Consider the following 27,500-nt stretch of genomic DNA (forward strand, 5'->3'; position numbering starts at 1 on the left):
GCGTAGAATCACACACTCAGTGACAGTATTTTCACACTGGTGCTTAGGGCTTTAACTGTGTAATTCTTATTAGAGTCCTGAAAGATCACACTGGTAAACCCTCACATCCAGCATTGTGTGACTAGAGAACGTTGCATCCCTAAAACTTCACTTCCAGATTTGTAAATAACTGCCTTTCTGTTGACTCCTGGAAGGCCAGCAAAGTCCTGCAGGCGAGGGGCATGCCGCTCTGGGATTTTCCATTGCTGTGCGGTTGTTTACAGTCACACCGAGTGAGTGCGAAATGGGAGTGTTCCGAGCTTACTGTGTTTTTCACAGCTTTACACCAACTCTACAAAGCTGCGCTCAGAGCAACACTGTGAAGAACAAGATCCCCTGTGTTTTGCTTAGGTTTTATAATGACAGCTTCAAAATATACAATATTCCGGGGGGGAGGGGAGGATAAGGAAACGATCCTGTAAAGATTATCCTTTCTTCAGCAAAAGACACTGCGAGCTTTGGAGCAAACTGTGAGGGTCAGGCTTGATGAGATTGTCAGGCTTGTAGGGGCAGATTATTTTCTTGTAAGTGGGAACCCAGCAGTACCACATCTCAGTATTTTACGTCTGCTCCGCAGTTCTCTGGGCACAGGTAGCAGTTGTGGCACAAGACACAAGACCCTGGTAAATTACAACCTTACTGCTTGGCCTCAGATGCTATGTAAGCTTCAACTGACTTTACTAGCTGCCTCTTGGTTTTTTGCAGACACCGCTTAAGTTGGCTTGGGTAGGAAGTTCCTACAAGCTCTTCCTATCTGCCATGTGCTCTGTGGATTCACTTCAGTTGTTTTGAACCAGGTGTGGCCACAAGAATAAAACCACCATTGTGCTTGGCCCCTGGGCTGACAATTTAGCAGGGTGACCACAGATTCAAGCTCCCTTGGAGCGGCTGCCTGCAGTTTAAACTTGTTTTATGTCACGAGCATGGCTTGCACTGCCGAGAGTTGTGTTCTGCACATGCAAAACCCTGCATGGACTGTAACACCTACAGTTCCAGCAGCGTGCACGCTCCAGGCTGTTTGCAGCAAGCCGCAGGTCCCTGCTCTGCAGACTGATGGCACAGTCTTGTTTACTGACAGCAGAAGCAGTTCTTAATCACCAAGTGGCCAAGTCATAGAGCAGGAAATACAGCAGAGCCATTTTATCACACATGTGACGTTTTCAAGCTTTCTCCACACTAGGAGGTAACTTGAAAATAAATGTGTGTGCTTACGTTTTTCAGCAAGGGAGGATGGACAGTAAGAGGTGCCTGTCTCTTCAGTCATCTGCAAGCACAGATGATATATTTTCCAGGTACGGCTACCTCTTCTCAGTTGTGTAAGATCTGCAGCATTCACCCTGTCCCCCTCCTCTTTTCCTTTTCTTTGTATTTTCTCTGTTCCCTCTCCTGGTTTGACTTTCTCACCTCTGCTCCTCCCAAACCACTGGGAATACTCAGCAGCCAGTCTTTCCACAGAGTAAGCCTTCCAGCCCCTGCTGAGCCAAGCTCTGACTGATCTCAAGGAGGTTTTCCCTTCCCTCTGTGAGGCTGGATGCTGTACCCCTCTGGCGAGGGTGTAAGGAATCCACATGCAACGTGTGATGTTGGAAGGCACTGGCAGCTGGTTATGAGGACGGCTCTTCGCGGCAGAGCTAGGGGCCTTGGGCCATGCTTGAAGACAAACTTGTTTGTCCCCTTGTATCTGGAAATAAAACTAAATAGCCATCAGTTTCTGCAGAGCGATGCTGTAACACTCTTGGAGACCTGCAAATGGAGAGCACAAACTAGGCTTGTTTCTTGTCATCTCGGATTAAATCAACAATAAGAAGAATTAAAGATGGCATGGTGACACCCTGTTTTTTCCTGGCATGTCTTTGACATGTGTAAAACATTGCATTTGCGCATTAATTTCAATGTAATTAATTGTTGTCAGGCTTAATGAATTGAGTGACTTAGGGATGTTCTAACTGTCCTTTACCCACCACAGAGACCCATGTAGCAGCAAGGGGAAAGAGAAGGGAAGTTTGTTCCTTTTTCTGGAGGGAGTTTATAGTCAAATACTTATCCCCACATTTCTAGGGATCCAGCATCACACATAAAACAACCATAGAGGCACCTACAAGTTTCTGAGCACTAATTTAACCTGCAAGTCCCAACTGCTCTCTTGTGCTAAAACAAAGATAATCATCCAAAATGAAGTGAAAAGTCTCTGATAGACCTAGGCTGAAAATTAAGCTTTTTAAGCCTTGAGTGAAGGCAGGCTTAACCTCTTTGAAGAGCACAAGTGGTAGAGGCAAGTGAGTGTCAGCTCTAACAAATAGCATTTTAAAAGATATTTCACAGAGCTGAGTACCATTCTTACTGGGGTTGTTAATGAGCCAACACCTCCTGGTGTAGAACACCTCCATCCCTGGGCCCTGCTCCAGGGCCACCTCACATGCTCCTGGGGCTGTCTGGGACACTGGCACAGAGGGAAAATTGTGTATTTTATCCTTTTTGGCACTATTGTTGCTCTCTTCTTATCGCCCTGCTACAGCTCCTTACATTCCTGTTCCCTATGACTGCTTCCTGCTGATGGTACAAGGTTTCCCTCCTGGTTTCCGAGAGAAAGCTGACAGCCCTTGGTGTCCCTCCACTGTGATCTGCTCTTTGGCTGATGTTTGCTGCTTACTGCCCCATTCTCACCAAAATGCACGAGAAACACCCAATCCTGAATAGAAATGCAGATTCCCCAGCTCTACCCTGTTGCCTTTTCTTCTCACACCTCAAATTACCCCTGGAAGCTCCCCCCCTGCACAAAACAGCCCTCTGAGACCCTCTGCAAGGAGGGCTGCAATACAGAATGCCGAAGCCAAAAGCACTGTGGCAGCAGCCGTGAGCCAGGCCCCAGGAAATCCTCTCCCAGCGCCTGGCCCGCATCAGCAGGCAGGCTTGCAACAATTTCGGATCGAAGTTTGGATGCCTATTCCGGACGGGCTCTCCCCTTAAATTCTCCCAGACAAACTTTTTCTCAGCCTAGCCCTGCTCCCCACTTTCAGATGGTTCCTCCCAGGCCAGATGTCGTATTATCTGGAGCGACTTTCCCTCCCAGCCTTGTTTTCCTCCTACTCCTGAGTCCTTTGTCTGGCTGCCAAGTGGAACAGCCCTGCCAGGCAGACAGCTGCTCAGCATCGCCGCGCGGGTGCTGCCCGATGGGCTGAGGAGCCGATTCCAGGCTCGTTCCATCTTTGAGGGGGACATTTTGCCTTAGAGATGGCGTGTACCAGAAGGAGAAAAAGCAAATAGCACCTGTAAAGCTGTTGGAAGAGACTGGAAATGTGTAAGATAAAGAGGCCTTAATGCTGCTCTGGGTTTACCTTCGAGATAGTGTGAGTAGCAGCCTGCTCTGTGCTGCTCCGGCTGGAGGTCTCCCTGGAGGACCACAGAGCAGGAATGAGAAGTTTCCAAGCCCTCAGCCACAAAAGCACAGGCCTGGAATCTCTCTAATGAGAGTTTTCCTCTTTGCAGTTTGCCAGGCAAATAAGCACCAGGCACCAATATCAAAACCAGCCCAGATTCCAATGAAAACCAGCAAAGAAAATAAGGGCAGAAAGGAAAAAGCTTCGTTTTGCTTGTTAAGAACAGGCAAATAAGGCTACTGAGCCCCTCTCAGCCAGCAGGATTGCTCTCCCTGCCCTGCCGAGCACAGGGTGAAGCCAGGCGGGCTGCCCGGCCATGGGCTGGGGCCAGGGGGCTCCTCCTTCCTTGCCGTTGCTTGCAGGGATGGATTATCACGTTATCCCCACATTACAGGGCTTCCCTGCATCGTCTTTCCAGACGAACGAGCGCTCCACCCTGCCCGATTCCTTCAGTTTGCCTGGAAGGACTCTCCCTTCTTGCCCTGCGGGCTGGACTCTCGTTACCCTCCCACTCCTGAGCCCTTGAAGGCTGTGCCAAGGAGGGTGGCCCAGCCCAGGGTGCAGCGAGCTGGCACCGCTCGGCTGCCGGGCTGTGGCCAGGCCCTGCCTCTGCCTCCCGCCCTGTGCGGCTGTGGGCCCGGGGCAGGGAATACCCCACCCTTTGGCTGGGGCAGAGGAGGCTTGGAAACTCGCTTTCATCCCAGTCCTGTCTGGGAAAGAGCAGAGAAATCCACAGCAAAGCTGAGTGCTGGCTCGCCTGAAGGGCTTCCCGTAGGCAGGCCGGTGTCAAACACCCAAATGCCCTAATCAGATTATGTCCATGCGAAATAAGCGTCCACGTGACACCTGCGATGGCTGCAGAATCGAATTACGTTTTGGAGGGACACGTTGCGGTGAAGCCTCACAGAAAACTTTCCAAGTGCAAACCAAGTGTCACCAGACCAGTGACATATTCCTGACGCACATCATCGAGAGGCACAAACACCTCTGTCCCTCGTAGCCTCCTTGTGACACCAACTGTAAAGCCTGACGGGAGCATCCATAAGTGTTTTGTTACTGGTCATCGGAGCAAAGGAAGTGGAGGAGAGAGCGGAAGTAAAGCCCAGGGCTGGAAAATGGAAAATGACTGTGGGGAAAGGAATGTGGAGCTTCACAACAACTCGGGGCGTGGGGGGGTGGGGGGAGAAGAGCACAGAGCAGAGAGAAGGGGGAAGGAGGAAAACTAGGGGGTAAATCGCAGCGACACAACAGCACAGGCTCGCCGAGTGCAGCGCGTGGCACGGGCGGCTCCTCGGTGGTCTCCAGTCAGGCACCGTACGGCCCTCGACTGACCCTGCCGGGCACGGCGCTTCCTTCCCTTGCCCAGGCCAGAGCCGCAGACACAGCTTTTGCCAGGCTGAGTCTAACACATCTGCTGAGTTCCTGCCCCAGGACAGCACTTGAGGCGGAAGAGCCCTGAAGACGCCTCTTGCTAAGCTGGTGTCTGCATACGAGGATTGCTGGTGTAAAAAACGCCTCTGTGCCCAGCTCAGTGAGTGCACAGGTGTGGAGTCTTGCAGTGCCGATTGCTGGATTTCACTCTCCCAGCAGAGGCAGTGGGACAGGGTGATACCCACAGAGTTAGGGCTTGGAAATGCCGAGTATTTTTAGGCAGCCAAATAATCAAACTCTGCCTAAACAGCTACCTGAAGAGCGAGAGCAGCAGCCTACTGCCCTGCAATACTGCCTACAAAACCCTTCTTCCCCCCCTACAAAAGCGAAGAGGGGAGGCCGCAGGGTGCCCCCGAGTCTCTCTGGAGCAAACACGCTGTGGGTCTTCCCCACAGAGCCGCTGGCCAGCCAGCTGCCCTGGCAGACACTGCAGCCTGGCAGGCACCGCGCCGGCCCCGTCGAGGGCTCTATATTGTGTGCGCACAGAAAGGGAAGGACAGTCCCGGATGTGAAGGATTTACAGCCCTGGCAGAGGCTCGTCACAGGAGATAGCGTTGTCTGTAATTTAAATAGTGCAGTCTGAGGCCGAGACTTGCCAGTGATCGAACATGACGTGGCTGAGGCACGAGCCAAAGGCAGAGTCCCCAAGGCCCTGAAGCGTGGTCCACTTGCCCAAAAGTGCTTTCGGGAAGGCAGGCCAGGCCGTGGCATCCTCCCCAGGAGCGCACGGGCCTGGGACATGCTTTTCTCTTGCCAAGGAAGGGAGAAAACACCAGTGTTTTGCTCCAGTCTGCCCTGGAAAGCAGCAAAGGGCCAGCAGGACACACATGGCTCAGCAGCTGTCTTGCAGCCCCAAGGCCCAAACTGCGGCTAGGAGAACTGCGGGGCCTCTCGCAAAAGCAGGCAGGATCTGTTGCCACGGAAGTCCCATTCCCTGCACGCTGCCTGGGCGAAGCAGCACTGCCCGCTCCCAAAGCCCAGCTCTCCTGCACAGAGAGGGGTAACGCTGGGGACGGTTTGTGGACACCAGCTGCAGGCTCAGATCTGCACTGTTTCATTGCTCACAGATCTATGTTTTTGTTCAGTCCAAGTAACTTTACGGGAGATCTTACCCAGGAGTAGTTGAATCACTTGCACCCTGGTTTATGATTTAACTTAGTCACTAGGCCGATACAGATCTCTGTTTCATGCTCTGCAATTCATTGTATATTTAGCAGGCACGGTCAATTCTTCCACCTTATAAATGAGGAAGGAAGGAACATATAAACCAGACCTGGACTTCCAAAGGTAGAAGCCACCAGCTCACGAGCTGCCTCTCTGGCATTTTTAAGGTGTAGTATTTACATATTGGAAAAAAGCCAATAAAACCTCTTTTAAACATTTCTCCCTTACTTACAGAACAAAGTCTACTGCTTTATGAAAATGAATAATTAAATTCTGAGGTTTGGGCATCTTCATTTATTCCTGAGAACTTGGCATCATCACTCTTCCAGATTTAGGGAAAATGAGAGTAAAAGTCAATATAAAATGATTTACAAAAACAAGATTAGTCTGTTTATCCCAAGCTAACTCTTTAGATAAAGATATTTGCATGCTATATACAAAATATGAAGAAGTTGATGCTTTCTAATCTTGGTACAGTTTTTAATAAACTTTCCTCCCTTTTTTAAGATCATGACAGCATTCAGAGAATGTCATGAATCTGCTCTTAACTACCAATAAAGCCAGTTTAATTAACCAGTGAAACTAACCAGGTTAAGTGCCAGGTATTTAAGTGGATTGAAATAAAAGATGTTTGGATTATTAGAACATGACTTCTACTCATCTGAAGTACTGCTGAAAGGCATTCCAATATAAACAACCTATGTGGATAAGTTCCACAACAGAAAATTAAACGGGAACCGCCCCCCCCCATAGTAGTAGTTGGTTTAATTTATTTAACAATTTTTTTACCAAAAAAAAAACCCCAAACCAACCTTCAACAGAATTCATCATGTTCCACAGTTTGTCATTTTTGTGAGTACAAAGCTTTCTAAACATTGCTGTAGTATTTTATTGCCAGGCACTCAAAGTTCTGCCACTTTGTATGAAGACAGTTGGCATGCACAGGTATTGTCTGCTCACACGGAGAACGCAGGGACATGCAGCGCAATACTGTGCTAGAGGATGAAGTCTTTAGGGTTGGCAAAGGTTTCCAATTAGGGCAGGCAATAAAACCAACACGTACAATTCATCTTAAGTGTTATGCGGCTTTGGAATTCTGTCACATTGGACTGTTAAAGGTGTAGACTGAAGAAGTACTAATAGCAGAGTCCTACTTTAAAAAAATAGTGTATCCTTTGTGCAGAGGTAGTATCACAGTAAAAGTTATTGCACGGGTGCAGTACAGCCCCTCCACAGAATTGCTGGAAGATGCTGAGGCAGTGAACACCCACCTTGAGTAAAACACAGTAGGCCGTGGGACTTTATGTCAATGACTGAAAAATAAATCAAATGGCAAATAAAAATGCCATTATGCGCCTGCAATAAATCTCGCATTTTACTGGTTATCCTTTCCAAATCAGAAAGTAGATACATAAATATGTATGCAATCAGGAATGTCAGTAGAAATGTTTCTTTATGCGTCCCAGTGCAAATGAAGTACAGGAAAACTACTCTTCTACAGGTGACCTGGCTCATTAAAGTTATGCCCTAAGCACAACTGAGTTGAGAAACACTAGCCAAACTTGGTCCTTACAAAATAAGACTCAACATGTTGATTCAGGTATTTAAGCACTGCAGGACCTTATGAACAAAAGACATAATTTAAATCCAAATGTATTTCTATATTGGTTAAGCTGCCTGCTTATGTGCACCACAGATCCATTACTTTCAGTCTATCCTCTCAGCACAGAAGTCTTTCTTCTGGAAAGAAATGTCAGCACCCTTCGCACATATGGCGTGCAGTTCAACAAAAACCTGCGGTATCGGTTCACGACACAGCAGGCGAAAAATTCCTTACACAAGTTTTGGCCTTAGCTTAAACCTGTCCAGTTCCTATTCTTGAATCTTATTACTTCCTCAAACTTAATTCATTCAAAAATTATTTTGGACCCATTAAGAAATAGCAAAGCACATCAAATCAAGTAAGTTCTTGCTAGGTTTTTACTTATCACACTCTTTTGCATAAGCTTTTAGAGGCAATCTGCCCTCAGCTGTTGCAAATTGTAGCTGAGAAACACTGGTGTTTCCAGCCTTTTCTTCCCTCCTTTGTATTTTTCACCTTAAAAAGGGAGTTGTTGCTTTTCAAACTCAATATAAAGCCTAAGCAGCAGATGAGGCCAACGCTGCTCTCAGCTGAAGCGTCAGCCCTCGAGGTTTCCCATGTCTCATTCTGCACTCAGGCATGTTTGCGGTTGCATTACTTTATTACTTCTGCCAACTTTGTCAGTCTTTACCCTGAGAGTCTGTGACACAGAACCACGCACTGCAGCTGCCAGCACATGACAAAAGCACCTCCGTTATTTCTCCATGTTCATTGTACTGACCACAGAAACTACCAGAAGTATTTTGTTGCTGTTTGCAGCTGGACGCTTCTTGCCACAACTCTCCACTCAACGGACTTTGCAAACCACTTAATTCAGGTAACTACTGTATGGACACAGTCCTTCCCAGCAAGAGAAGGGCAAAACCTGTGTGACAACTGCTGGAAGCTTAAGGGCAAAATAAGAGACAGACAATTAAAGGGATTTCTCATTAATCTCTAACTTTGATATAAATATATGTATTTTTATCTGGCAATTAAAAATATGCACCAATTTTTCAAAGGTAAGAAATTGCTTTACCTCAATTTTGCACATTTAGACATTACATGATGCTCAAAACTTTCCCAGGAAATACAAAAGATGCATCTTTTCTACTCTCAAATTACCCGCCTTTCGACAGTGCTTTTAAGACAGTTAACATTTAATATGAACGTAGTAATAATACTTTTACATGTTAGGACAGTGGGTAGGTCCTATTGCTGATGCATTTAATTCTGGGACTCGTAGGAGCTCACTAAATGCACAATTGGAGATACTAGTAAGTGGAAGAAAATGGAAATGTATCTAGGATTAAAGCTCAAGATCTGAAACACACTGAAAAGACTAAAGAAAACAAACTGCATGAAAATTTAAGTATTTGTTTCTCTCTGATACAGGCACTAGGAAGTGAATAGTACCAGTCACTGAAAGACATTGGGAATCCATTTGTCTCAAAAAAATGCATTATACACTAAAAAATAAAATAAAACCACATAGCATCAAAAGGATCACAAAGACAGACAATTGATAGTTTTGAAAAAAATGATGACAACATAGAACATCTACAACATATGCACACATCCCTTGGAAGTTTTATATATGCTATATATATTTCAAAGTACACACAAACTGCCTGTTTGGCAGGTTGAGAAAATAGGAATACATCTTGGGAAGGTCATGAAGGAAAAAAAAACCCACAAAGGAAAACAAGAGTTATTTACATTCAATAATTCAGTAGCCTTTAACATCTCTATATACATACATACTCTTTCTATATATGTACAGACTGCAATGGGATCTGAATGAAGCTTATTCCAAACACAAAAGAAAAATACAAAAACCCCTTGATAATTCACTTGACAAATGTTTACAGGTTGCAGAGCTTTCTTCATTTACAAAGAAAATACTACACACTGACTAGACAACTGGCATCTTTGGGGAACTTTAAGTCCTTACAAGAGGTGTGTGTTCCCAACAGACCATACAGTGATTGGAAAAAAAATTGAAAACTTGCTGTGCAGAGGGAGTTTTTAGTGGGTTGTAATTGCATTTACTGTGTCAGATTTATCTTAAGTATGAAACTAGTTAACAAGTCAGAATTTTGTTGCTGTCAAGAGACAGTTTAAAAAAGAAACCCCAAAATTGTATCCCTTCAATTCCCAAATCAAATATATATCTTCCCCTTCTACAGCATGCTTCCAAAACTCATGGGGTACAGAAGTTGTACCACTTTACATTTAGCTTTGCCCCTGTTATCAGAGACATCTATCCTTTATAAATTTTATATTCATTTCAGATGGTGATTTGTATGAAGCAGGTCAATGCCCCACAAGTAGGAAAAATAGACCATTCTTGCCTAGCCTGGTAATTTATGACGTGACAATTGGTCCCTCCTTTTTCCTCCCTGTGAGGATGTTTGTCTTACAGGCAGTGCTGCAAGAAGATACCACATAGCTGTTCCTTATCCCATCCACAGTGCTATTTTTATTCCTTTTCTCCCCCAAGCTTTATCAGCAGCTCATACAAGGAACAAACTACTACCAAAAAACCACACCCCAACCACTGAGCAGGATTTTTCAAGAGAAAATATTTCTGTAGCTTGAAGGATATTTTTTTTGTTGTTGTTAACCTTTAAGATGCTATAACACTCCAGAGTTGTGGATGCAGATGTTAGTAACCGAATGAGAAAGCCGAAGCATTGACAGTAGCAAGCAGCAGGCAAAGGAGAGCAAGTCGGGGAACGGATTTCTGGAATGGGAACAGTTCTTACAGATCTTGTAAGTACTGCCAGTTTTTTTCCCCTCCAAGGGACACAAGTCCATGGGAAGTTTAAGAGGGTGTAAGCAAACAGCATATGCTATGAACTCCTGAAGTAAAGTAGTGTGGTTTGGTTATCAATACAGAGAATATTCAACTCGGTATTTGCTCATCCCAACCACCAAAGTTAGCACAACAGGCTGAGAAGAGCACTTAGGAACTGAAGCGTACTTAAATAATGGCTTGCCTTTTTTAAAAAAAAAAAAGTAAAATTACCATTTGTGAACCTACCACTTCCAGAACCATCTTTCTGAGGATTAAAATCTAAAATGTTGTGTTACCATCTCAGATGGTAGAAGTTTCTACACCAAATAATAAAAAAAAGTCAGCAAAGTCTACACACAGCTTGCTGGTACTAGTTATTTGGTTCACTGTCTGCTGCAATAGTAATCTGTCAACATACTTCTCAAAATCCCAATTACTTTTCCTGGAATGGATGCCAAATACACCCAATGGTGGGTACGAAACACATGAACATCCTCCCCCACACCCTGTCTGTGGTCTACAGTTTTCCAGGGCATGTCAGCTCCTACTGGTATCACAGCACTCAGGCAAGCTTCCCTTTACTACCAGAGAATTAAAAAACTCCCAACACACCTACCACCTCCATTACAAGTACTTTACAGAGATGTAGCAGGCACTATGGCAGTAGGGAGCATGCCTATTTATTCTAGATCTGTATTTCTAGTTAGTCACAAGCATGTGCAGGGGATTCATCCCCTTGACCCTTTCAGGCTGGGAGCTGAGGACAGCAGGCAGACTTTTTTCCCCGACAAGCAGGTGCTGTTACTGCACTGGGGTGCCAGCACAGGCAGTGTTAACAGAACCCCAAGTGAAATAATTCACATAAGGGAGCTTACCTCAGCCTGAAGTTGAGGAACTTCTGGCCCCGTGACTTACGGAAAAACTCTTTATGACACTTGAATCTGGCTCACTGAGTGTTTACAGAAGTGACATACGCTGCAGTGGATTGCTGCTCTCAGTCTGTCAGGTCAACCTTACTTAAAATATGCATCAAGGTTTAAACACAATTTACTTCTTGCCTCATTAATGAGTTCAACTGAGATATTTGGACTGCAAGACAAAAGCCTGGTTAAAGCAGACTGGAACATGCCAAGTCCTGTCGAATTCCAATTGTACAGACTTGTTAGTTTTTTTGGAATACAGTGATTGCCTAAACAAGACTCCACTTCTTGTTAGTACAATAACTTTTATTTGACATCTACAAGATCATTATCTTGTAGTTTTTTTGGACAGGTTTATACAATCTCAATTTTTCAATAGTGCAACCTGTGCAAGCAAGAAATGACAAACATTGTCCTTCACTTTCTTATAAACATCTACTATTATAGGCAAAACAAAACTTACCCATATTATAGATAAGTGACTATTCACATTTGTACATTACAATTTCTTTTAAACAGCTCCAGATAAACTCTACAATGTCTTACAACATATTAAACAGTATTCAAGTTACTGGGTAACAGAAACAGCACATACAGCGGAACCCTCAAGTGTTTCCCATTCTCTAATTTACAGCTCAAGTAAGGTTTCATCTTACAAGTGACAAATTAAATTACATTAATGAAGTAAAAAATATAAGATTGTATGCGAGATGGAAGTGAATTTGCACTTAAGTTTCCATAACCACCTCGGATTAAGGAAATGCTTCAATTTAAGGAAAATAGGCATCCAGCCATCTTTGCAGTACACATTAGGAATACCATTAATACATTAAAAATGAACTAATTTTAATTTAAGATGTTTATCACAAAAAGAACATGTTGTAGACTCAAATATATAACCCCCAGGAGAGAACCAGAAAAAATGCAACACCTGGGTATAAACACTATAAAAATGCAATAACCAATGCTGTACAACTAAGATTGTGTTTCTCTCTGAATTCTTGTCTTGTGTGTTTATCCTGTCCATGCCCGTTTCCAAAGACATGCACTGTCAAACAGAAACTGGGAAGGAACCTGAATGCATGATGTGCAACCTCTAGGTTTCATGCTTTTACAAACTCATAAATTGAAGAGAAAAACCCAATATATATTTTCTATATATATACTCAATACATGCATTCAAGGATATCTCCCACAGCAATGGCATTGATGCACTGCGTTAAACCCTGAGCACTGTATGACAAGATAAAAATAAAGCCTGCTTGGGGATTTTCAAGCATTTTCAAACAAATTGTGGTTTGTAGCTTAAAAGGCCAAAAGTAAAAGCAAACAGGAAGCACTACAGAGAGCATAAGGAAAGACAGATGCACCACCATAAACAACTGCTGGCTTTCAGTTCTACCAACCTTTTTAGATCTCTTTATTCCCAAAGTATTTGAGAGCACACAACTGAACTGAAAAAGTTATATTTCTTTGGAATCTGTCCCTGATTTTTATGCAAGTGATATGCTTTTACAGCCTTTTCCTCAAACACCAAAGTCAACACCTGTAGTTTGTCCTCTTATGCGTTGTTGAAATTGGTGATGCTTTGCGGGTGATGCTGCTGCCATATCTGCTGCTGTTGTACTGCAAGCTGTTGAGACTGGTCTGACGTTGACAGGAGGTTTACAAGGGGCGATACACAATTTGCAGGAATGATCAAACCTGAAAATGGCAACAAATCAATTGTTTCATAAGCATGCAAACAATTTGTTCACTAAAACCTCAGGCTGGCAATTCCACCATTTAATTTATGCAACAGTCAACAGCAACCATTGCCAATGTCAAGTCTAATCAAGCACAGCTACCAGTTCTGCTTCTCAATAAGAGGTTTATCTTCAGAAGTCTTCACTAGTCCTTTAGGTCATGAAGTAGTATAAATAAGTTGCCATTTTGCCCCAAAGACAAGTTTTATTCTTATGCTATCCGCTGACACATAAAACCAGAAGTCAGCTACTTTTGCTTTTTCTAGTCTCTCAGAAGTTACAACACCATGAAAGTTTAAATATGAAAAAACTAGTTTCAACATCTTAGAAAACTGTTACTAGAGTATGAGCTGCCATGATATCGCACATCCACAGGAAGTCCATGTTTAAACAAAAAAATAAAATGGAGATTTCAGCCTCTGAGGTACCTGCTATGAGGGCTTCACCAAGAGGTTTAGCGGCAAGAAATGACATCATCTTGAAGTCATTTTAAACTGATTACATGTGACTTTCAGTAGCTCAAAACCCATGAAAACAACAATTTCAAGGGCTTACTATCCTTTGCCAGAAGTGAGAAAAAAGTGGAGCCCTTATGGTTTCAAAAATAGCTTGGCTCGAACAGGCCAAATATGATGTTTTTATTCCTAGTAAATCAAAAGAACTGACAGAATAAGTGTTCCAAAGCCTGGCTGAAAAAATGTCTTCCTTCATTAACCTAACTCAAAACAGTGTTTGTACTATGAAGATGTATTTCAACAGTTGTACTTCTGCCCCTCCCCAACATACACACTGATGAGCCTTTTCTCCTGTAGAGGACTTTATAAAAAGATGCTTATGTGACTCTCAGAGTGACTTGTAAGTTACAACTACCTCCTACCTTAAATGGAAATAAAGGAGCAGACAAGCTACTTACCTACGATCCTCTGCCCATCTTCTGTTCTTAGACGAACTATTTGCATTTTCACATTTGTACCACTCACAGAGGCTAGAACACCTTCTACTTTTGTCCAGACGCTCAATACTGAACCACACAAGACATAGTAAGTTCGACAGCGGAGTCCCACTTCACAAACTAATCCCAAGCCTGCCTTCTTACAATTGCCTCTCCTACAGCAGAGAGAAAAAAAAGCTTTCAAAAGAATTCTGCAAACAGAAAGTATCCAATTCAGTTAAAAAAGACTTGAAGTTATTTAACACGTACTCAGAGTTGAGCGAGGGCTGCAAGTACACCGTAGGGGCAGGATACTTTATCCACAGCAGGCCTCTAATGGTAAAGCTTTGAGAAGTGTTGGCCTATTTAGGACCACATCTCCAAAATGTACAGGCAGAGCTTTAAGCCAAAGATACCGCTCATTTAGATCACCCGAGAACCTGACTCTGTTACATATGAAACTGGTATCTGATCAGTATATTTCAGAAACTCCATTAATCTGAAACTTCTACCAGTTATGCTGTTCCTCAGGAATTAAGACATCAGCTACTGAGTTCAGACACACTGTTAGAAGAGGTAGCACAAAACCAGCTGTTTCTGACATCTATCTCAACTCTACATGAATATAAATATTTTTACCCCCAAATAACATTGGAACTATCCTACCACAATAATAGGTTAGATCAAGACACTTAAAGCAGAAGCTACTCCTGGGTCATTATACTTCTACTGGAGTGCAATTCATACATTAGTGTTCATCTAACATATTAGGACTTTAAGGGCAAATGCAAAGCTTCATGTTTCTACTCAAAGGTTGGGTCATTTGACTGGTCATGGGACAATTTTTCTTAAGCAAGAAACAAGAAATCATGTGAATAGCAGAAGAACAGAAGTGATAAAGCAGTTTAGGTAAACAGTTTAAGTTAAAGCATCTACATGCACATGAATACTAACCAATAAGCATGGGTGCAGGTATCCGCAGAAGAATTGTACTGCTCTAACCAGTGTGGCAGAGCATCTTCAGAAGGTACCTGGAAAAGTCATTCAAAGTGAGAATAATAATGAAGTAAAACACACCAAGACTTGCATAGAACAAAAGCAATTTGGTCATTACTATGAGAAAAGAGGGAGCACCAACATTATGATGGTGAAGAAAGGTACATTATCCTACATTATTATAATTTCAGGCTCTTCAATGGAAATGCCATCTCAAAGGATGAGCAAAATCCTTGAACATAGCAGAACTGCAGAGCTTTTCCAATAAATCAACCTGGTCTCAGAATTTCCTCAAGTTTTTACAAATTCAACACCATAAAATTGTTTGAGAAGTGTTAGGTATCTTACCAGCCTCTAAACAAAATAATCCAAACTTTATCAGCCAACAGCTGAAACTTCAGAATCATAGCTTAGGATACACTGTATATCGCTGCTTATTTAAGAGCATGTTTGTACACCTTACACAGAAGCAAGACTTTTCCTTGCTAGACCCTAAAAAAACCCCTCATTTTATATTACCACACCACAGACTACTTATATTCAGAAAGGTTTAGATATAGGAATACAGAAACCATGCAGACCCACTTAAAAAGACCGAAATACAAGCTCTGCTCTGGAAAAATAAGCCTAGTTTTTGATTTGCCAAAATTATACAAAAGTACCAGGAAAAAAAAAGTCCTTATATTTCTTTTCAAAATTTTCTAAGTTTAAAACTAGCATAATTTTAATGGTTACCTTCTTATATTTCTTTTTCAGGTCTGCACATGTTTCTAGTTTGAGTTGTTTTCCAGTATTTGGTCTGTATACTAAAAAAAGCTTCTTTTTAGGATTCACTTCTTTTACTAGAATAGCAGTTTTCTTGTTATTTCTTATCTGGAAAAGAAAGACAAGCCAAAAACTTTGTAAGTTTAAACATGCTGACAGTATCTACCTTAAGTGAATCCATACTGTGTTCTTTACAGAGTAGTAGTGCATGTGTGTGTGCAATAAGACAACAAGTAATAATAAGGACACCTTTAGAAGACAGTACCACTAATCTACATTAACATCACAACTTTTCCTTACAGTGAAAGCATCTGGTTTCTTGATGCAGGTTTAAATAAGAGCTATTAATTCAGGCTCACATTCCTATCAGAAAATATCCTGAGCAGCTAAAAAGGAGTGCTTCATACTTAGTGTTGGAAACAAACTTAACATGAATTTTAGTATAAGATTGAAAGCATTTTGCAAAACTGAACTGTAAATAATTTACCCAGTAAATTTTTCAGAGGAGACAGCATATTTGGTTAGCCCCCAAAAAAAACTCTGAACATAATCCAAGAGACAAAGAATCTTACCTGTAGTGATAAATAAAATCCATCATCTGGACCTGTCTGTTCTGCCCAGATCTTAGTTGCTTCGTCCCAAGACATTCCTCTCTCTACACTGATCTAGAAGAGAGCCATACAGGGGTATTTGAATGGGAACAAACTTTAAAACAGTTACAGACATAGAAATTACAGAACCATAGAACCAAATATTGCCTGGTGAAAGGCTTGGAACCTTCCCTCACTCAGCACACGCTTAGCCGATTGCCATGTTTTAAAAAACTTACTGGCAAGCAGGTTTTATTAGTTCATACAAAGAAGATACAGAATTAACTTACTGTGTATAGTTCTACATGTCCAGAGGTAGAATATCCAGGAGTTAAAAACTTTTTAACATCTGCCTTCCTCACTTTCTCATCCCCAGAGCCCAAATCTTAAAAGGAAAGGATAGAGTTATTCTGTTTCTCTGTTCTTACTTAAGTACAAGAGTACTGAGAAATTGATTTACTCACCTAAGATGCCCATATCATATCTTCCATTCTTTTTAGCATTTTGAATAACTGCATTTAACGTGTCAGAAAAGTACTGGAATAAAGCATTCTGCTGATGTACTTCCATACCAAGAATTCTATTCAGAAATTTCCCTATATTGTTATAATCTTAAAAAAGAATAAGAAATACATGTATTAGGTCAACAAAGATTAAGTTTGATGACAAGCTCTCAATCAGTATTCAGAGTCTCAAAAAGACTACTTAAATCCATTATTTCAGAAACAAGGAAAATATTCTGAAGTTCTCCAAAAAAGTGATTTTTTAGATAATTACAACTTCAGTGCTGTTGCTAGGAATCCACTATCATGATATATGATTTTCCTAGCAACATTCTACAGATACACTAAACACGCAAATACCTTTATCAAGCGTTAGTATTCCAGATCTGTCTTCTACATTTATCAAGCCTACACCAATCAATCCCTGACGAACATCTAGGAAAAAGAAAGAAGTTAAACCATAGATGCTTTGCCATCTAAAAATAAACCAATGAAGTAACAGCTTGTTTAGCATTCATGTTTCAGGATCCAGCTCCAAAACTTCTGACAACCCTTAAATACACTACTTGCAATTTCTACCCAATACATCAATAAGCAAGACAGAACTTTGCCTTCTGTCCTTCCAGGAAGCACAGGCAGGGAAAACTACTAATGGCACTATACATGAGCCCACAAGAGAACAAGACATTACAACAGATAACAGGAAAATGAAGTTAAAGAACTGTATGTAATACTTTGGCCAAACAGATACAGAACATGCCTTATACTGAGACAGTTCACATACCTTGTTTCATACATGAACTTCAATATTCAAGCAACATGCACAGGAGTAACATCCAGTGAGAGCCTATCTGGGCCAGCTGATCAGTTTAAAATAGTAACTAGGTTTTCTAGCTCAAATTATTTGCATTTTCTGCATGCTATCAAAAGATAGCTATTACATCCAGTGAATTATACTTACCCTTGAAGAAGTCTCCAGGAAAATCAGGAGGTGGCGAGACCATTGGGGAGTCTAAGTTCACAATGGATTTCATGACAATCTCTAAAGCATTTCTGCCATACTGCATAAGAAAAAGAAAGTTGCTCTAACAATGTGATCCAGTGTTTGTGCCTTAGCCCCAAGCACACGTGGTTTAACAAGTATTTGTTATTCACAATAAAGTGTTTTTCTCCGCAATAATAAAGGGCACTGGTTATTAGCTTTTCAATTATAAATTACACTATATAAACAGCCCAGTCTTAATTTCTAATTAGAATTGCCAAATTAATCTTTCAGTTGTGACTGAGAGGACACATACCATTTACTTAAAACTTGGATTGTTAGCAAATGCAGAAAAAGTAATTTGCACACATTTGTGTTCCACACAGCTTTGCAAACAGAAATAAGAATGTTTACTGGGTGTCTCAAAAAGAGGCCTCCTATCAGGAAGTAATACAGTTAAAAGTAAAACACTTCACAGGAATTGGAAGAAATCCTTCCTCAACAGGTCATTTGTGGAATAAGCACCACAGCATGAGCTTTCAAACAGAAAAAGAACCATCACCTTGTTGTCAAAATTGAATCTGCTGAGGTCTCGAGTTTCTGTAGCCCTTCTGTCACCATGGGTGAGGGCTCCCTGTTAAGACACACCTTTGTAATTAAATCAAATTTTAAGAAAACAGAAATCCAAGTCGTATTTTCTCAAATGAAGGAACAGACTTCTTGAAACAATCTTACCAAGCTCTCCAGTCTTTTTGCAACTATAGATGCAAATCTTTGCTCTCCTGCCAATTCAGAAATTAGGAACACGTACTCTGGAGCAGTCACTTGGTTGGATCTATGAGTTCTTCCTGGATAATCAAGTAGAAGCACATATGTTAAATAAATTCCACTCCATTGAACATTTCTAATAAACGATGAATTGCGAAGAGTAAAGAAAAAAGTTAGAACTTAATCCTCCTGAAAATTAGTTTCTGCTGTAATACAGCCAATAGAAGGTAGTACAGAAATGCTCTAGAGTTGTGGCAACTTTCATAAAGACACTTGATACATGAAAAAGCCCTATGTACAGTGTAAGTTTGTTTGCTAGATTTCTTTCAAAACTTTCAAGACTATTAGCTATGACTACAGATAAAGCTAATTCTGTTTATGGGTAAAGGAGACTGGAAGGGTCCTTAAGAGGTTGCTTAGTCAATCTTATTTTCCACAAATTAGCAGTAAATGCAGTTAGTATTACTGAGTTTGCTAGGGGAAGTATACAAAAAAGTTATTTACCGAACTGCTGTATTGCTCTATCTGCACTCCACGGCAACTCCAGAGTCATGTGAACTCTCCGCCTCTGATTCTTAGCTCTACGGTCTGCTTGCAATGATATACCAGAGCTGGCAGCCTCCGAGATTATGGCAATGTTCTTTTATTAAGAAAGGAGTTGTTAGTTAGCAACAAATCCAACACCAATCTTCAGTTTTCAGTTTCTAAAAAAATTTCATTTTACAATTACTACTAACATGGGTCTGGAATGGTTTCACTGTTATTTGGTCTGCCTATTGCAAGAAGGGAGGGGGAGGGGAGAAAGAATATGGTTCTCTACCAGAGTTAGAAATGCTAACGAATTTTTTTTGAGTGAAAGGAGTGGTTTTCACTTTACTTTTCAGCAACACCTTTCTGTGCAAATGAAAAAGGCAATATGTTGCAGTCTTGCCACTCCAAAGGGCAGGTTTCTCTGATGTTGGCCTGCATTTCAAAAAGAAAAGGGGAGGGGCACAGGGAGACTTGTTCTGATAGCAAACAACACAGAGAAGACAAAAAGTTGCTGCTAATACTGTATAAGGAAGAGGATATGGTCGTTCTAGCATCTGAATGCATTTGCCTTGAAAGAATGTAAATGTTTGGACTGTGTGCAAGTCACTTAGAGGAGCATGAATATTTACGCTCAAGTGTAACAACAGACCACAGAAGTTCCACACCACAGCTACATTTACTTGATTTGCCCTCTTGTGGTAGCATGTCCCAAGTGAACCACAGGAAAGGTGCCCTCCCTCCCCCTTTTATCAGCTTCAATTCTACCATTTTTCCAGTCAGTATTTTACTTCAGCATGCAATGTAAAGGACAAAAGCTATCACTCTTCCCAGCATTACTTCTCAATCCTTGTTAAGGTAAACAATCTCCACCTTTTCCCTTCAGCCCCTCACTGAAAGTTTTTTCATACCAAGTTAGTCAGCGGTTTTTACCCATTTCTCAGTTTCATTACTTCCTCTTGGAAGCAGAGGTGCACAGTAATCCAGATAAAGGAATCACAAAGATGTGGAGGGTTTATCTGTCTTTTAAACATATGCTGGTCTACAAGACCAGCTTAGAGGTGCTAGCTTTCAGTTTGGCACAGGCCTCTGTGGCCACCCAAACTACAGCCTGACCTTTAAAGCATGCTGCAGCCACATTAGACAGAACTACTGAACATACCGGTTTGAAAAACAACACAGCAGTGAATAGAAAATGCTTTCTAACTAGTACTTATAGTACCTAAAAAGTCAGTGTGGGATAATGGTAGAGCCACAACTTGAATAGCTTAATCAGTCAAATGTCACTACAGCATCTGGCAAGTTTTTCTAAACTGTATCTCTTTTAAGGACTACCTTATCTCCATCCATGAACCTCTGCTTTTCCGTGATGTTCAGAATTTCAACAGGCACATCAAGTTCAGATCTTGACTCGTAAGATATGCTGCCATCATCATTGCTTACAACTCTCCCTTTGCGGCCTGTCATCTTTAAAAATAAAAGGGAATACAAGCTCATTATAGCAATACAAAAATTTGTACATGACCAAAAACTTCAAGCAATGATGCTATTTATTCATACACCAACCTTAAAATAGATTCAGCAATTTACTCCAAGTACAAAACTACATTAAAGAACCTGGATTATTTTTGGTTGATGCCATTATCTGCTACACGGAACACTTATTTAGAGGTAACTCAGGGACTCAAAAGTGTAAGAAAGCATATCTATGTAGAAATGACACAGTATTATACTACTGTCCATAAGGGATTTACCAAGAGTACTAAGAAAATAAACTGACAGCTGAGATTGTCACTGATTTTAGAGTCTTTTGAATCGCAATGATGTTTCTACTTGACAAGAGACAGGTAGCTTACGAAAAGACATTTTCCTAAAGTTACTGAGAAAAAGAGATAATAATTCACCAGGCTCTTCACTAACACATTTTTATTATACAGGTTCTTAATCTTCATTGCCTAGGAAGATGAACTAAAGCTGCTTTCTGTTTTATATACCCAGCTTCAAAGTGACTACAGCTAATTAGAGAAATACACCCAACAAGAAACCATCAGTCTCAGAAATAACCTATTTACCCATTCAGAGCTCTTCTCTGTATTCTAACACAATCTTCCAAGTTTTTTTTTTTTTTTTTAATTCAGAGGCATTCAGCAGAAGTAAGCTATACTTTTATCCCTGTGAGATTACTGTCTAAAATGGCTAAACAAGTTCTCTTTAATAGATACTTAGGTCACATGCAACCTTGAAGAATGACAACACTGATTTACTGCAGCCAGATGATGTATGGCTGCAGTAGAAAAAAACCCATCAGTTTTCTCTTAATGTGACCACCAGCCTACCTCTGCAACATTTTCAGGACCACCCAGTTCATCTATAAGCTCATCCAGTGTATTAGGTGGAAGATCTTCAGCCAGCTTTTCCAGTTTATCAAGCAGTTCTTTTTTCATTTGTTGGGCCCTTTCAACAGCATCCTGACTTGTTACAAAGCTGCTGTTTGTGTTACTGTTTGCTGAAATTTAAAGAGAGACTCTTTAAGATTTAGAATTTCACTGCCTAACTGCTAAGAAAGTGAATCAACCTTAAAGAAACTTATTCTTACCTGACGTGTTGGTACTAGAAGTGGTGGTACCAACGGTAGAAGTAAAACAGCTAGGTCGTTTTGATCCAAGACCAGAAGCTAGTAAGGCACTTTGAATAGAATCTGGGTCTATACTTTTCTTCTTTTTCTTGTCTTTATTTTTTTTATGCTCTTTTCTAATTAACCAGGGATCTAAAGTTAAATAAAGTTATTTTTAAAAATAAGTTTTAAGCATTTACTAAAAAGCCATCCTCTCCTTTGAAAAACGACATTCTCATTATAAAAGGTAACTTAGGAAAGCCTGAACTCCAGTGCGTAAAGTCCACTTGAAGATGCAAATCAACATTCTAGTACTAATTCCAGTCTCATTAGAATTAAACTACATGCTTATCGAACACTCTTATTTTTGGCTTATTGAAATGGTTAGGAAAGACTTTATGTTTACTATCTGCAAGTACAGCTACTTGCTTGATGAAACACATAAACTGTCTTACCATCTTCATCATCTTCACTGGATTCATCTCTGAATGGGTTGAAGTCATCATCATCTCCAGAACTCAAAAATCTGGAGCTCTCATTGTCACTTTCTTCGTTGTCTGATGCATCAGACTCGCTTTCACTCTCATCAGAGCTGCTACCTGCAAGGCCACCTGTTTTGCGAGCTTTTTTGGCTTCTCTGCTTATTTCTTCACCTAAATTCCATCAAAACCATCACCCCAGAAGAAAAAAAAGTTAGTTTAGACCTTGTAGTCTACTTTTGAGGTTTGTTTTACCACCACCGCGCACAAACTAGCAAAATATTCAACTTCTAAAAATAGAACTGTTTAGAAGAATCTAATCTAAGTTTTAAGTAAAACCCAAGGTTTTTTTATGATCACCTACTTGTTGGTAAGAATATAATCAGTTTGGGAAGGGGGGTGGTATTAGGCTTCTCTTTACTGAGCCTCAAGAAAAAGAAAACAATTGCTATTTGCATGACTGCATTAGGAAGTGGTCTGACAGATGCAAGGCATTTTGGGTTATGGGCCCTTACTAGATCAACCCAATTTTGAGCAAAGTAACCACAATTTACAGGTTATATTGCTCCAGCAGCATTTTTTAAATCTATCAATAGAAGTTTCTAATGAAAGTCTTAGGAACTTGTAATACATCATCTTTTATGAATTATTGTACTGATATTTACATTCCTATATTTTTTTTTTCCAGAGTTCACTCTTAGGCAGCTCTAAAATTGCTATTTTCACTATGGCATTAGTGTAAAAACTTAAGCATTACCTTTCCGTTTCTTTATTTTGTTCTCCTTGCAAGGGCTGTCTCTGGGTGAATTGTTATTACTTTGAGCAGTCAAGTCAATTCCCAACAAGCTAAACAGCTTCTTCCTGTCAGGAGCTGGAAAGTGCTTTTCAATAAGAGACTGGAATACTCCTCTGTTTAAGAAAAAAGGGTTCTTCAGTCGAATTTGCATTGATTTAAAGTAGAAACCTGTAACGTTTTAACAGCTTGCTTGACTTCTCTGAAGAATTATTCCTTGTGAATGCTTTTATGCAAGCACTCTGTATAATTATCACCCATATTACTTTATTTGTCACCTTCTTAAAAGGAGACATTTACTTTACAGCACTGCTACTTATAACTTGTTAAAATTGGTTTTGATATAAAGTGGTATTGCTACTGCCATGTTCTTATTGCTCAGAGTTTAAATGACAGTGTTGTAGTTTAAGCCCAGCCAGCAACTAAGAACCATGCAGCCTCTTGCTCACTCCTCCCCACTCCCAGTGGGATGGGAAGGAGAATTGTAAAGAAGTAGTAAAATTTGTGGGTTGAGATAAGAACAGTTTAATAACTACAGTAAAATGAAATATAATAACAATAATACAATAATTATAATAGTGATGATTATGGAATATAATAAATACAAGAAATAAAACCCAAGAAAATACAAGAGATGCACAATGCAATTGCTCACCACCCACTGACTGATGCCCAAGTAGCAATCTGCCCCTCCTGGCCAACTGCCCCCAGTTTATATACTGAGCATGACATCCTGTGGTATGGAATATCCCTGTGGCTAGTTCAAGTCAGCTGTCCTGGCTATGCTCCCTCCCAGCTTCTATGTACACCTGCTTGCTGGCAGAGCACAGGAAACTGAAAAATCCTTAACTTAGGATAAGCACTACTTAGCAACAACACACTGATGTTTTAGTTATCAACATTATTCTCACACCAAATCCAAAACACTGTACCAGCTACTAAGAAGAAAATTAACTCTATCCAGCCAAAACCAGGACAGACAGATTAATTTATTAAGATCTTCAGCAAGGTAGTCTCAGGACTAGATCCAGCTCATCTGATAAAAGAGGGAAGTCATGACTGTAACTTGCATTGGTATAAATGCAGTGTACACTTGGCAAGTCTTCTCCTCCCAGTTTGAGTAGAACAGTACAAGCTGTTCACACCTGAAAACATCATTTCAGAGTGCCAGTAGAACTAGGAACTAATCAATGGTTCACTTGAGCAATACTGTCAGATATTATGTACAGGCAGCTTAAATAAAGAATATTGGTACTTAAAGGATATCCATGTTTCTGTGTGCTGATGCATGTTTTACACATGAAAGGACAAATTACTACACATACTACCATGGATTACGGTTAGTTTTGTAAAGGACAGTTCCAACAAACTTCAATCTTACTTTGCTGTAGAAACAAAATCATTCAGTTCACCACCACCTTCCTCCAAAGCTTCTAACGTTCTTGCTTCTCCTGTTGACTGCAGGCCAATAACAACACACTAAAGGACAAATGAATATAAGGCATTGTCACTAAGGTGACTGACTTTAAGTTTATTTTTGCTCATTAAATAGCTTCAATACCATAAAGTACAGACCTAATAGTAGCAAGCTTTTGAAGATATTTGTGTTATAAACAAACAGAAAAACCTAATAGCTTTATGTTTAATGAAGATATTTAAAAATAGGTCTTGATCAACTTACTTTCCCATTCTTGATTTCTTCCCGAGCTAGCTGCACCACCCTCTTCACTTTAGATGCTATGCAAAGGTACTTGAAAAACCTCTGATGAGCTGACCAAAACTGACCCCACATAGACTTCTTCATTCGTTGTTCTGCATCAATAAGATCAGCTGCTTGTTGAAACCTCTCTCTAGCACTGACCCACTGAAGAAGAAAATGTTAATTGCTTCATATGTCACATTTCAAGGCTACACAGGTACATTGTTTAATATCCAAATAAAGCAGAAGGGAAGTTTAAAGTTACAGTACTATGGGACTGCAAAGTCAAGGAAACTCATCATACATCAAAGCTCACAAAAAAGAAAATAGCTATGGCTTAGTAAATTCAGAAGATAATTACTCTCATAATGAAAAGCAGATACATTTACATTACTACCAATGCAAACATACACAGTATTTTCTAATTATCTAGTTTCTCCATTACTATATTCAGGTTAAAGCAAAAAGCTCTGCCAATAATTAAGTACAAAGCAAGATCCTAAGAAAAGAAAAAACAACTGCCTTTGTTTTTACAACATTGTTATACCAGTTGTTTCCAAATTAGGTAACATAAGCTTTGGACACAAGTTTAGTGATTGTTTTAAACAACATTCATAAACTGCCCCTTTACAGCTGATGGTATACACCTGTCAAAAATAAATTTTAATTATTGTAGCTATACAACATGAATACAGAGTCATGCTTAAGGACCTCTTAAGCAGGTAAAGACCCTGCTCATTTTAATCTATGTCCAAGGAGTAATTATTTTTATCTAATACAGCAGTGGTAATGTACAAGCAGAATGTGCACTCCAGAAAAAGACACCCAGCTTAGCACATGGAGGAAACACTCAAGAACAACATGAAAAAAGATAACCAGTAGGTAGATGAAAACACTGAAGTGAACCACAGCTTCAATGCTTTAGATTTGATCTGCCACATGATTAAAACTACCACCCTGCACTGTTTAACTACAAGCACCACTCCACCATACTGCTTCAATGAAGAAGTGCATGAAGCCTAATGTTTTGTAGCTTATTCTCAGCTCAGTTGCCTGAAGGGGGAAGACTGGAGCACAAAAATACAACCGACAGGTGACAGCATCTTAGGAAACAGTGACCGAAGTCTCTGAAGTACTGCTAGAAGGCAGTAGACCTGGCATGATACTGGAAGATGCACCCAGAACTGCAGCTTTTGACTCAGAACAAGAATTAACAGCTTTTGTCAAGTCTTAAATAGAGAAATCTTTACACTAAGATGAGACAAGAAGATGCCATTCCTGTCTCTCAACAGGCTATTTCAGGAGCATTCAAGTTTAAACCAAGTAACTCCAACCTCTCAGAACTCAGTAAGAAAGCAAATTTAAAAGGGCATTCTTACCAGTTTCACAGATTTATTGTACATTTTAACATACTCCTGTGAAAGCAGAACTTCATCAATTTTGAAAGTTACACCTGAAAAACTCAACTGTCTTGCTATGTACATTCCTCTCAGCTTCATATCCATAGCAACTATTTCCATGGCACCAACACCTCTAAAATAAAGGAACAAATTAAGTCAATATTAGAATTTTCAAGAGCAAGCATTTGTTAAAAAAAAACCTCAAGTGCTTTAGAAGAAAATGGCATGCTTTCAAATGTGAAGGAATATGTTTTCAAAATCATTAGTACTGTTTCGCTGAACACATCTGATCAGGGGGTCTTGAAATTTAGCCTTCACACAAAACTATACCCCTGCCTCATGAGTATTAAGTGTATCTCAGGCAGTATAAACACTCAAATAGTTACTTTTTGCCAAATGACCTAGCATGCATTAGGAGAACAGTACCTTACAAACTGTAATTGGATAATGAAGTTGGTCCAAATATATACAAAATCTTGCACTGCAATTTTATAAACTCCACTGGAGATTTAAAATAATAAATACAAACTGTATTAAGCTATTCAGATTTGTGCTTGTATGAATTAAACTAGTAGGTAACTTAGGTTCTCTTCAACAGCAACACACTTAGCAACACCTTGAGAGCTCAAGTCAACTGCAAAGCTAACCTACTCACAAGCTTGGGCCTGTAATTTCATTATTGCTTATTTGATATGTACTCAGTAATGAAGTGGAGACTACACTTGCACAGTCTAGAAAAATCATGCATCATGTAGATGGTATGCAAGAAGATGCATACTAAGCCCTACTGTAGCATTCTGAAGTGTTCAAAATTTTAAGTAGGCAAAACATAATATATTAAGATGCTCACCTACCAAAGAATGTAGCAGTTGCATTTTCTACTGACCTCTCACATTTAGTTTTTTTTAATAAGTTCTGAAATACAAATTACCTTGCAACAGCATACATAATTTTTCTGAACTGGGTTCTTATGCCAGAAAGAACAAGAACAAGACTTCTTGTTAAACTGCCTAAACTGAATGCATAACATTAGAGGACTTCTGCATATAGTGAGACATCAACTATACTGAGTATATTCAGTGCATAGTGTGTTTTCATGATGAGCAGCAACATATTTTCATTTCATAACACCCACATTTTAAGAGGGCTGTTTTCCCAGCAAGCTTCTGAAGCTCTCAAAATTTTTTGTGTGGGAAACATCCCATTTTTCACCACATAAGATAAATTAAATTTCTTCTAGATTTAGAAGCTAGAGTCAGAAAGTTCTTAGTGTGACAGGACAAGTTTGCAGAGGACTGTGAGTGAAGACAAAGGAACTGGAAAGTACAGTCAACCACAACCATATGCATTCTTGC

At 40.4% G+C, this 27,500-nt stretch overlaps 1 protein-coding gene across 2 annotated transcripts in view; it reads right to left on the reverse strand.

Moving 5' to 3' along the window:
• Window positions 1-9,202: 9,202 nt before the first annotated feature.
• The window catches only part of SBNO1 (strawberry notch homolog 1), a 36,035-nt gene continuing 17,737 nt past the window's right edge, over window positions 9,203-27,500 (reverse strand). For both annotated transcript variants that reach the window (XM_075041398.1, XM_075041399.1), the window contains exons 13-32: window positions 26,125-26,278; window positions 24,728-24,910; window positions 24,428-24,525; window positions 23,011-23,162; window positions 22,230-22,427; window positions 21,757-21,927; window positions 21,497-21,666; window positions 20,496-20,627; window positions 19,137-19,272; window positions 18,600-18,712; window positions 18,427-18,498; window positions 17,844-17,943; window positions 17,243-17,317; window positions 16,844-16,990; window positions 16,670-16,764; window positions 16,362-16,454; window positions 15,760-15,897; window positions 14,983-15,059; window positions 14,011-14,204; window positions 9,203-13,056 (exon numbers count right to left, since the gene is read on the reverse strand). In XM_075041398.1, the coding sequence (XP_074897499.1) occupies window positions 12,914-13,056; window positions 14,011-14,204; window positions 14,983-15,059; window positions 15,760-15,897; window positions 16,362-16,454; window positions 16,670-16,764; window positions 16,844-16,990; window positions 17,243-17,317; window positions 17,844-17,943; window positions 18,427-18,498; window positions 18,600-18,712; window positions 19,137-19,272; window positions 20,496-20,627; window positions 21,497-21,666; window positions 21,757-21,927; window positions 22,230-22,427; window positions 23,011-23,162; window positions 24,428-24,525; window positions 24,728-24,910; window positions 26,125-26,278 (2,641 nt within the window). In that variant the 3' untranslated portion in view covers window positions 9,203-12,913. The remainder of the gene's footprint in view (window positions 13,057-14,010; window positions 14,205-14,982; window positions 15,060-15,759; window positions 15,898-16,361; window positions 16,455-16,669; window positions 16,765-16,843; window positions 16,991-17,242; window positions 17,318-17,843; window positions 17,944-18,426; window positions 18,499-18,599; window positions 18,713-19,136; window positions 19,273-20,495; window positions 20,628-21,496; window positions 21,667-21,756; window positions 21,928-22,229; window positions 22,428-23,010; window positions 23,163-24,427; window positions 24,526-24,727; window positions 24,911-26,124; window positions 26,279-27,500) is intronic.

The sequence above is a fragment of the Buteo buteo genome, chromosome 11, assembly GCF_964188355.1.
Source record: "Buteo buteo chromosome 11, bButBut1.hap1.1, whole genome shotgun sequence".
Classification (NCBI taxonomy): Eukaryota; Metazoa; Chordata; class Aves; order Accipitriformes; family Accipitridae; genus Buteo; species Buteo buteo.